Source organism: Ovis aries, chromosome 3 (genome assembly GCF_016772045.2).
Source record: "Ovis aries strain OAR_USU_Benz2616 breed Rambouillet chromosome 3, ARS-UI_Ramb_v3.0, whole genome shotgun sequence".
In the NCBI taxonomy this organism is placed as follows: Eukaryota; Metazoa; Chordata; class Mammalia; order Artiodactyla; family Bovidae; genus Ovis; species Ovis aries.
Genome location: NC_056056.1, coordinates 131,456,725 through 131,468,841, shown reverse-complemented (window position 1 = coordinate 131,468,841; position 12,117 = coordinate 131,456,725). Strand labels below are relative to the sequence as shown.

Below are 12,117 nucleotides of genomic sequence, written 5' to 3'. Positions count from 1 at the left end.
AAATTATCATGTGAGGCACCTGAGTGATCAAACAAAACTTAGACTAATGAATCCAAGGCTTTCCTAGACAACCACTGTCTTTTGGGAAAAAATTTTGGGGAGAAAAAAAAAAAAGTCCAATGGAAAAATAAAGACAGAAGGAACAGAAAAAGTTTATCTTTTGGCTAATTCATGTGACAAACACCAGAATACAAAAGGTACAAAGTATAAAGAAGTACAGGTTTTATTGGAGACTTAGGCTTAGGAGGAACAATACAGATACGTACAAACCTACTGTTGGGATTTTGTAAAATCTTTTAAAACAGTTCACAAAAATTCATTATGATAAAATACATAAAGTTATCAAAGAAATTACTTTTAAAAAAGGTTATACTCTCAAGTCTTCAAGTAGGGTTGGAAATGCAGTTTTACCATATAAAACATACGTAGTCAGAAAGTAAAAATTAAAACATCTCTGAAAGAATATTTTCAAATGATATTTAAAAAATACACCTTAACACTCCCAAAGTATCTAAAGTGAAGGTAGACTTTAGAAACTTACTATGTAAATAAGCATGAACTTTGTAGGACAGTATGCAAATTCCTACTGTCAGTGTTCATAAATAACAATGTTAAAAGTGAGTAGACAGGCCCCTCCCCATAACCAAGAATACTTACTGTATATAAACATAAGCTGGGCTAACTGTCAAGAAATACAGTTAACTGTGGACTGATATAAGAATGCAGATGACAGAACTTTTTCATGTTTGGGTGAACACAAAATGTCAAATTCTGGCAGAAGATGAAAATAAGGCTCACCTATTTAATCTATATAGTCCATTAGAGAAAAAAATAAATGAGAAGACTTGAGGTATAAATTAAGAGTGAATTTACAAGACAATAAAAAGCATTTAAATAATTCAGCTTTAAAATTCAAAATCATTAGACCCAGAGTCTACTCTTTTATTAAAAATACATATACACGCAGAGTAACATGTACAGTGCTTTGATTTACACAAACAGAAAAACATTGCGCAAAAAGAAAAACATTGAGAAGCGTAAACAGAATAAGATTTAAAAGGTAAAAATAACAGAATCCATGGGATGAAGCATCTACATAACGAATGTAATACAGCAATAATCCCAGGGTTGAGTTCTTCAGCATGAGCCTCGACAATCTCTCAGTCCTATTTTAAAGGATACCTCACTGGCCAGATTTTTCTAGTGTGACAAGGTTTGGAAGAACAGCACAGTTCCAGCTGCTGTCACAGGTATAGTCCCTGCTTAGTCTGCAATTACTTCAAACGTGGTCTAAATCTACTGAAATGCCAGTATTACCAAAAGTATACATTTTCACTGTGTATTAATAACCTTTGGTGTATAATATAATATACAAATATAATAACCAAAGGTGTATAACAACCTTTTGGGGTGTTTTCAATATGCCTGTCCAGAAATCTTGTTCTCCAAACTAAAAAAAAACATGTATGTGACTATAGCGATGTTATACGAGGCCATTTGATAAATCAACTAGGTCAGAATATTTTAAAAATCCAGAGCAGCAGGGAACAAAAATAAAGAACCTTGCTAAAAATCTTACAGCAGATTCTAAAATGCAGCCTACATTGAGTCTAACAGGGATGGTGCATCTACAAATGTTGTTCAAGTCCTCCCCAGATCTGAACCTCAAAAAGCAAGCAGAGAGCAATGCGGTAGATTCAGTAACAGATTAAAAGAAAAAGGGCATTAAATTCCAGAAACAAGAGTTTAAGAATCACCTACAATGCAGCAAGAAAGCAAAGACTTTTTAGAATACCTTTTTAGAAACCACGAAAAATTAGTTAAATGAGACTGTAATAATATTGTTGAGTAGAAAGTTTTTGAGAAAAGCAAAAGCAGAAATCATGAATTTGGGGAGGAGGGAAATTTGTTTTGGTGGCTAAGTTGTTTACCCTAAAAATAGAGACCAAATAATAAAAATTGTAAGAACAATGCTTCTCACCGGCAATTAATAATAACCATATTATATACCACATTCCTATTGTGATAAGTGACTACAATGTCAAAGTCTGGCAAGACTATCTTGTCCACTGTCATCCCTCTATTTGAGAAGGGTTAATGAACCCATTCTTGTTCACACACAGGCACACACACACACAAAACGTTAAAACTCAGTATGTCTCATCAGCTTCAGGTTGTCTTCAGCCTTCACACTCTTGACGTTCCAGGAATGATGCGCGAGTTTAGGTTGGTTCTAGGATAGGCCCAGGGGCCTGGTTTGATCTGGGATCCCTGGGACCATACCTAGAACAAACCCAAACAAAACCAAACTCCTTGGGAGTGTTTTCAGTTCAGGCGGACTTCTGGCTTTTCACTCACATGGACCTCCGGGGCTGTACCAGAACCATAAGCCAGTCTTTAAGGGATGGGTGTAACATATCTGGAGCTTTCTGTATGTTGCCAGATGCTAGTCCTGTGCTTGAGTAAGCATTATTTAAATCATGTTATGAACAGAAGTACAAGTTGGTGAAATAAAAGTGCAGAAAATACTGTGATTCAGCTAATACAGATTTCCATTTGAGCTAATATATTATAGATGTACTCGGGAAGGGAAAAAGAATAATGTAATTATTTGTAAAAGACATGTGTTAGTTTTTAAAATAGTTCAATGATAAATAACTTGTAGGTAGCCGACCTTTAAGAAAATGCTAAAAAGTGAAAAATGTCGAGTCCAAGATAGTAAAATTATCTCTTATTTGGAGAAACTCTTAAAATATAAATGAGAGGAGAAATATACTTGTGCAACAGTATCTCACAGAATATACTCACTTTTAAAAATAGTGTATTCCAAAGTATATACAACTTAAATACTGTCCTACTGCAGTAAAATGTTTGATATGTAACAAATGAAATTAGTTAATAGAAATGAAACAAACTAATTGAATCGCTCACAGGTTAAAATATATATTAAAATTTATAGCATTTAAAACATATGTATTTTAATTTATCACACATTTTAGGATATCCATAAAAATCAACTCTTTATTCATGTTAAACTTCTGTATATGTGAATTCTGGAATCAATTCATCCTCTTTTTGATTTACAGCAATTATACTAGGTAGAGTCATTTTCTTCTCACAACTACACTCAAAGAGAATTTTTCTCCTTATATCACCAAACCAAGTTTGGCTTCATAACTATTTTGTAATGGCAGCTTCAACTTAAGACAGTGTTTTGGGTCATCTATTTTTTGATGAATACTGTATCATAATTCCCTTCTAGTAGCATGAATAACTGAAAGCTGACTTTGAGGCATGGCCGTAAAACAAGTGGATTGATTCTCTAATTACCATGTAATTAGATGGCAGGATGAATCAACATATGGTTACTAAAACACAATCAGACTGTTGGTAAAACCAAGTAGTTCAGTGCTAATCTCAGACAAGTATCCTTTTCCGGATTTTTACTTGCAAATATTATATAACATGCAAATCTAATGTTTATTTTTCACAAGAAAAATAATCATGCTTGATTAATTAACACATGAAATTAAAACTTAAACATGCAAAATACAGAATGACAGTGGGAATTTAGTCATTCAAGTATCTGTCAAGATCATTAGATCTAACACTTTTATGTTTGGCCAGCTTTTAATATACATTTAATTGAATAAAAGATATTATCTTAAGAACTTGTATAATCAAAGAATAATTTTCCCGTGTATAATTGTTTTGAGTCTAAAACCCTTATTACCGTTCAGTTCTCCACAGTATCAATAACAAAAGTTTCCTTATTTTCCAGGGCTCAACCTACTTCGTGTTTTGAAAATAAGGATACATTTCTCTAAAAACAAAACCGACATAACAAAAACAACCTAGCCAAAGAAATTCTTGGCATCGTGTGGTATCTAACTCAAATAGAAAGTACTATAGAAAAAGCTAATTTGACTAGACTGGTTTTAATCAGTGCCAAAAATATTAGCAGCATGAAATATTTAGAAGGTAAAGAATGGAAACAAAATAATTTCTTTGGTACACTAACAGCTCTTCTATTCTGAGAACAGGACTCTAATCTAGTACACTTAAAGACAGCAATGAAACAGGTAATCAGTTATAATTCATGTAGTTAGGTATAATCCAGTTTTTCAGGTTTTCACTGAGTCAGTTTACTCTTTGTATTTTTTATACATTATGCTAGCTGTCTCAGTCAGCTGTCTTCCAAAACTGAAGCAGTCTAGAAGGAACATTATGAAGGTGGAGAAAGGCTACTGCTACAGGCACACTTCAGTGAGCAGTAATAGAGAAATCAAAACTGTAAGAAATCAAAGGCACAGCAGAATGGAGTTACTTAGTAAAGGGGCATATAGCTTTCAGTGCCTGAGTAGTTTATTACAGTAAAACTGTTGTTAGTAACAATCATTGTGACATCAAAATCTTTTCAATGTATTTCATATATTGCTTAAGAAGACAGCAATGCACACTGTTTTAAAAAGATTTTCTTCAGTAATTGTTCCACAAACTTTAAAAGCTCTTTAGAGGCTTAAACTCCACAGAAACAGGGATATCTAGAATGACTCATTCCCCAAATATTCAGCTAGGCAGTTCTTACTAAATTAGCCATGCAGGTTTAGTCTCAAACCAACAGTTCTAGAATATCAATCTTGGTGAACAGAGTTGAAGTCTACTTATAGTGCTCTAAGTTTTAAGTCTGCATACTATATTAGAACACTTAGCAAGAACAAAATATTTAACATTTTCCTAAAATATATACAGTGATTTATACAAAGATAGTCAAATTTTCTTTTATGGCTGAATTCATTAATGGAGAGTCTTAGAAACATCACCATATAAAAACTGAATTAATACTCTAAATGTATGGCAATCACATATTCAAACAAGTATTTTTAGCAAATTCTTAGTAAAGGACTAAGAAGCAAACAAAAGTACGCTGAGCAGCCAAACAGGTACCACAAAGTCCATGCACTGTACTGGCAGAAAAGCCCCTTAAGCCTTGTTCAGTCTACTTACTCTTATTTTAGACACAATTCTAGCAAGCCTGGCAATCTGGTTTCTCAGTCCACAGCAGATTAGAAGCAGCAAGTTAGGGGCCTAGTGTGAGAAGCAGGCACACAAGACAGCAGCAAAAAGTGACAACTGATTATAAGGGAAAATAGAGCAACTGTGAAAAACAGATATGACTCAAAAAGCACAGCAACGCAAGGTCATGTAGTAAAGGGGCATTCTATATCTCAGCAGCCCCTAAGGGTGAATTTCTGTTTATCATCCCATGCATGTTCTTAAAGATGACAAAGAAAATGCAGAGAAGTAGAAAGTATATTTTAGAATATTTCTTATAAAACTGTTAAAAAATTGATTGGATTTGCTTCAGTTAACTGAAAAATTAAATTATGCAAGGTAGCCGCCTTAGCATATGATACAGCCAATGATGATATACATGAATTGTTACTGTATTAAAGATATTTTCCCTTCTAAAATATTTGTAGTTTTCTTTTTTGTTTGTTTGCACCATGTGACATGTGGGATCTTAGTTCCCCAACGAGGAGCTGAACCCATGGTCCCTGCAGTGGAAGCACGGAGTCCTAACCACTGAACCACCAGGGTGTTACTTGTAGCTCATCTCGTAATTCTCAGTGTGATCTGCATTAGTGTCTTTTAAATAGAATTGGAGGGATAAATCAATCTTTATGCTTTTTCTGGTTATCCACTTTAGTTCAAATAACAAGCTATACTTACAGCCTTATGGTATGCAGCTCTTGTTTTGTTTGGATAGAGAAACAATATGCTATGATTAAACCAGATCCATTGACCTTTTCTTCCCACATGATATTTAATAATTAATCAAAATATTTCATATTTTAAATTACTGATGATGTATAAGTGAAAGTCAGTCATCAGAGTGAAATGACCTCTAGGGTTGCTTTTGATTAATACTCCAGTGACTTATAATTGTGTGAAATGTATCAGAACTTAATTCTTTTTATGCTTTAAGATTAAAAACTTTACCATTTTTATTATGTGAATCAGAATATTACTATTTATTTTTCAAAAAAGTTGAGTTTAAAATTTTTTGACCTATTTTATTAACATATTTACTAACTGGTTACTAATATAAATGGTCTTATTTCGCAGCCTCAAAAGTTTTATTTTCTTTTTAACTGTGTCTGAGAAGTCAGAAGTCACAAATATCATTTAGTAATTCAGAGAATTTGGGTTTTGCTATAAAAACTCCCCATGATATTATTACTTCAGCTGCACTGATAGCTTTTAAATGATAGAGATGTGGGATTTAAACTCAGGTCTATCCTTCTATATTAAATCCTTAAAACCATATTCTTAAATTTCTGTAGAAAGTTGCCTTAAATGCATTTTTTTCTGACTTTATCTTCAACAACTTCAGAAAATAAACTTGAGTCAATTGCATCAGTTTCTAATGAAATATATTCACACGCTGTTAAGTACAATTGATTTTAATGAGGACTTAACTTCGGAAGTCAGATCAAAGAGACAACTTGTGAAAATAAGCAACGAACCGCCCATCCACGACCAGCAAGAGTCTGGTCCTAGATAGGCCAGATATGTAGACTTTCACTGAAGGCTTGGGGAAAAAAAGGATTTAAGATATGATAACTGTCACCAGATCATTTACTGCCATGACTTTCCTAACTGTAGGCAAGGGGCAAAAATCTTGTCTTTAAGAGTGACCTAAATGCCTTTTTTATAGAAACATTTATATTAAAAGCTCTCACGGTATTACTCCTTACAAGAATTATTCTGTCAAAATACCACTGTTAAATTTGGAAAGCACAATTACAAGTTTTCCCCACGGAATATTTTCCCCAGAGGGCTTCTTTTGGACAGAGGATGACAGCTATAAAACTAGTCACAAGCCTGATAAGAAAAATTGAAATATTCTGAGAAAAGTAACAAAAATATCTAGTTATGTTACACTGACTTATTTATTTCCTAAGGTATTCATGGCAAGAACAATAAGGTCCTCGACAGAGTTGTTAGATTTTTACTGGGTATAAATATCACCTAGATCTTGTTCCAAAATGACCACTAAGAATAATTGAGAGTATGGCCCCAAATTTGCATTAAAAAAAAAAAATAAGGCCTACAGTTTATTCTAATGCAGGTGGCCCCAGGGGGGTGAAGGGAGGGGAGAGGAACAGAGAAACACTGACTGCTAGACTACTGTAAGAGAAAATAAGGAATTTTCACAGGGAAAATAATATTTTACCTTGGAAATATTCTGAAAAATGACAAATTTTGAAAAGTACATAAAAAGAACATTCAATTACAATTCCAATATCCTTATTATCATGATTTCAGGTAGAATTTTCATAGAACTAAGTAACAACTAGTGAATAAAACAGATCAGAATGGAAGGTTAAGAATTCCTGATTAAAAATAATAATAAAAAAGAATTCCTGATTAAAATTAGTCTTTCAAAATTAAAAAGTATCATTTTAGAAAGCATTAAATAAAATTGGCATAATATAATGAAGATATTTTCCCCAAACTGGTGTAGTAAAAATATATAAATAATAACAGAATTAAAAATGATTAAACTCTAATTCTGTGTATAAGGTTATACAGATTTAGAGAAAGATTATCCAAGTTTTTCCGTAATTCTAAATTAAAGGAAAAGAGGAGATGGGAAACTAAGCAATTTCAAGTGAAAATAAACTCTAACTAAGCATTACCATTTAAGAATATAATAGTTACAACACAAAATTTTTTCTTGAAATTTAGCTATTTCTAAATGTTATAGGCCCACCCTAAGATATTGCTCCTAAGAGCTTAATTATGGGTAAGTCCCAGAATATTTGGCAACTGGCAGAATCACTTATAGTATATGAAATCACTATTATTCATATAAAGCAGAACCAAGTTTTTCTTCAGGACCAAAAATAAATTTCCTTAGATTACTGGAAAAAAAAAAAAATCCCCTTTGGTATACAAAAATTTACTCACTTGAAGTGCTAAGTTACAAGAATTTAAATGTGTTTCTTAACTCCAAAGGCACACTAGACTCATAATTTCCTTTCTAGGACAGTAGCGTAGAGTTTTTCCTACATTTTCCTCAAATAACATCTGTAAACTATGTCAGTGCATTGGAGCTATAGGTAGTAAAAAACATTATACTCTTGAAAATATCACTCTTTGAAAATGTAATCACAAGACAAAACAGATGAAATTGAGAAAATTTGGAAAGCAATGTCTTAGGAGGTAGTTCGTAAATAAAGTATTAAGGAGACAAGAATGCTTTCCAAGAAGTCAACAGGATGTCTCCATAATCTTATTAAGGTGGAGAGGGTATAGCTTCAGGCTAGAAATTAGCAGCATCATGATTTACTGATGTCAATGGCACTCATTATCTCTAGGGAAACTGATAAAAGAAACTTTTTTATAAAGTTGGGGATGAGGCCTGGAACTAAAGAGATCCCACTTTGATATCATCTCTTTTAGTTGCAACAACAGAAAAAGATAAATACACAAAAAATTTAAAGGATCATTCCTAAAAAGGTGCAATGTTTTTCTTCACAAGATCATTAAGAAATCTTAAGATACTGAATACACATACAAACAAGGACACATGTTATAACCCAAGTACTTCTGAAACCATGTTTCAGTTCCAAACCCCAGTACACATCAATTTCATGAATTCAACTTTTTTTATTCAGAACGTGTATCTTTAAGACTGGTATAAACAAAAATTAAATACAAACAACTTGTTATTGACATAATAGCTGCAGTTATTAACTGCGAGAATACAGTAAAAAGGAGCCTTACTAAATGTTAATATTCTTGCAACAGAATTATCCCAGTCATTTTATGGTAGTAAATTCTGGCAAGAAATGATAAATTCATTTGTTATTAAAGATACTTAAAGAGTTTCCACGATCAATCAGTCATGCTGCAAATAAAACAGCAATTTATTCAAGAGAACCCTTACCTTTCTCTTATTCTCCTAAAAGGTCTGCCATTTACAGGTAACTAGTATTTCCAGATCAGTTGTTCAAACCAAGGTTCTTCCTATAGATTCACATCTTAGCTTTAAATACAGTAAACTTACACTCATTTTCCCTTTCCAGTGGAATTTCTAGTCTTGAAGTTAAAACACTTTCACAAACAAAGAATAAAATCCTTCACGTAAATCTTGGTTCTTACTTTTCTTCTACCTCATTTTCATTTTCTTGTATTATTTGTTCTTCCTCCTCATCACCAAAAGTCTGTTCCTGCATGGTGGTAAAGGAGAGAGATCTAGCAGCCACTTCTGCAGCGAGGCCAGCAGTGAAAGTGAAATCAGGGGACAGCTGTAGCTGGGCCAGCCTCTGCTTGATGGAGGGCTGTGATGAGACCCTGGGGGTTGGGTGGGCAGGGGCCAGGCCATCTACATCTGCCTTCGGAGACTCATCTTCACTCTTACATTGGTAATGTGCTCTTTCTTCAGCTCCTTGGAAGAAGACTTCATTTGCAGAATTGTCTTTACTTTTACCATCTAGAGGGTATTCACATAAATACTCAGTCCTACTACTTATTTCATTGTCAGCTGTAGAGGTTTTATTATTTTCCTCTTCAGTATCATTTTTACCAACTTTCCCCATATCTGAATCCACTGATGGTTCTGAATTACTTATGGGTTCCACTGGGTCTACAGGAGACAAGGATTTCAACACAGCTTCAAAGGGAAAAAAAAAAAAAAAAGAAAGAAAAATAATAACTAAAAACCCAGCAATGATTTAAACTTTAATTTAAACTCCCAGTAGGTTTTTCTTATAAAGAACAATAAATAAAAGCTAAATAAAGCTTTCTAGTAAATCAAAGTAAATTTATAAAACCAGAGAACTTTATAAGAGATAAAATACCTCAGACATAAAATGAGATGGGGTTTTGATAAATATTTTAAAACACCTTATGCATTCTCTTAATTCAAAACATTAAAGCAGTGTTTTTAAGGTGTGGCTCTTGAACCAACAGCATCAGTCAGCATCACCTAGGAATTTTTTAGAAATGAAAATTCTTCAGCTCCATGCCTATTGAATCGGAAACTGGAGGAGGACTGGCTACGGTTTGACAAGCCCTCTGCTGGATTCTGATGCACACGCAAGTTTGAGAGCCACTGTACTAAAGGATAAGCAGCATGGTTTCACCCAGAGTATGACAGACGAAACACCTAAGAGTAATTCAAGTAATAATCCTATCATCATCAACACACACATATTTACAAGTTAAAACATCATGGAAAAAAATTACAACATACAATTCAACTCACTTGTTAACCACCTAATAAGACCCTGATGACAGTAAAGCCATAACTTCTACATATTTTAACGCCACAGAAAAATATAAAATAAAATAAAACCTGTATTCCATATCAACTACTGTACAAAGCATAATACATAAATATTACATCCATACGGCAGAAGTTGTCCTTTCAAGGAATATGAAGTTTTATTTAGCCCCTCTTGATGTTAGTAGGCAGTGGGTTGCTTGCTATGCAGTCTCTCCTCCCAGTATGAGGGGTTAGTACAATACAATATGTTATGAAGCATGACGGAAGAAAAAAAAGTGCGTCTTGAAGATCTGGCGTTTATTTTAAAAAATAATTTGTAAAACGTGTCCATTTCCAAGAAACAGATCCCTAAGCTGCAGTAACTCCACTAGAGAAGCAGCAACAACAGAAAAAAATGGCCACAGCAGGTTCCAGTGTAGAATTTCCCTCTCTAATTCCATTCGGACTTTACCCCTGTAGGCAGAGATGAAAACAACTCTGGAAGATGTACTGAAATTTTTCATGGGAAAAGCATTTTAAGGTATCAGCTTTTTACTTATTTTCATAAACTAAATTAGCATTATGCCTTTTCAAATGTAAACTATCAAAAGCACATACCTGAAAAGAGATACTTCTCTCATCATTATAACTTTACCCATACTGTCAAGAGGATAGTTTTAAAGCCACATGAAAAAAGTACTAAACAACAAAAAAGGATACAAGTTTATATACAGTGCTATTTTCAGACTTTGTGTACAACTTTGTGTACAGTGTTAGCTGATAAATCTGTTAATTCTTAAAGAAAGCAACACATATTAGAAGTTGATTGATATTTCTGATTATTGTTAATTAAATGAGGGCGGGTAATCTGTATAATGTATCAATGAGCTAGTACGTTAACACTGTGCTAGAATATAAACCTCTAGGACTGTACGGATTTCTGTCTCCTGATCTATGTGCTGGGGCTTCAATAGTAAACCATATCTTATTATCTACTTATTGAGTAATTTTCTAAATGAATACCGTGGGGGATAATAAAGGCCCTATTTAAGAACACTGTAATTTAATTTCAGAAACAAACAAAAAAAATAGAACACACAGGAAACAATAGTGTGTAAAATCTAATACTCCTAATCTCTGATTTACGAAGGCCCAATATATGGACAAGCAGGTTGCATGAACTCTGCTTTGTTGCTCAAGAAATCCTCTCATTTCACAACAGTGTCCCCTGCGTGTAGGGCTCTGTAGTAGTGAGAGAGGTGGCAGGACTGGAACACTAAGAGGGGGACTCACGGAGGAGAGACTGGTGGAGAGGACAGCATTCCTGTGAAAGGGATCGCCATGAAGACTTTTCATTAATAAAAACAGCCAGCTTGCAGAACCATTGCTAATTAGATATAAGTAGAGGAAGATATCTATACTAGAAAGAGTGGGGAATATAATTGAATATGGGGTACTCATGATGGAGAGGCTTGAAACCAGGAATAGGAGTTTAGATTAAATACAATAAAAAAGGGAAACTGCTGTAGATTTTTCAGACAGAGAGCTATTTTCTATGTGCTGTTTGAGAAAAATCAAATTAGTTTTCAAGGATAGACAGAAGCAAACCTAAAGGCTTAGAAGCTATATTCAAGAACAGCTTAGAAGAAAAAGGTATTGAAAATGCAAGTCAGCTAAGAGGCTATTATAATAATGAGCATAAGCTTATAAGTGAGTGTTAGTAGCTCAGTCATGTCTGACTCTTTGCAACCCAATGGATGCTAGCCCGCCAGGCTCCTCTGTCCATGAAATTCTCCAGGCAAGAATACTGGAGTGGAGAGCCATTCCCTTCTCTAGTG

At 33.8% G+C, this 12,117-nt stretch overlaps 1 protein-coding gene across 11 annotated transcripts in view; it reads right to left on the bottom strand.

The window, feature by feature from the left end:
• Positions 1 to 200: 200 nt before the first annotated feature.
• Positions 201 to 12,117, bottom strand: part of VEZT (vezatin, adherens junctions transmembrane protein) — an 85,660-nt gene continuing 73,743 nt past the window's right edge. For 7 of the 11 annotated variants that reach the window (XM_012174119.4, XM_004006262.5, XM_042246621.2 and 4 more), the window contains one exon: positions 201 to 9,685. In XM_012174119.4, coding sequence (XP_012029509.3) covers positions 9,171 to 9,685 — 515 coding nt within the window. In that variant the 3' untranslated portion in view covers positions 201 to 9,170. Of the gene's footprint in view, positions 10,754 to 12,117 lie in introns of all 11 variants that reach the window. The other 4 variants (XM_027967211.2, XM_042246622.1, XM_060412511.1 and 1 more) reach the window with 1 other exon arrangement.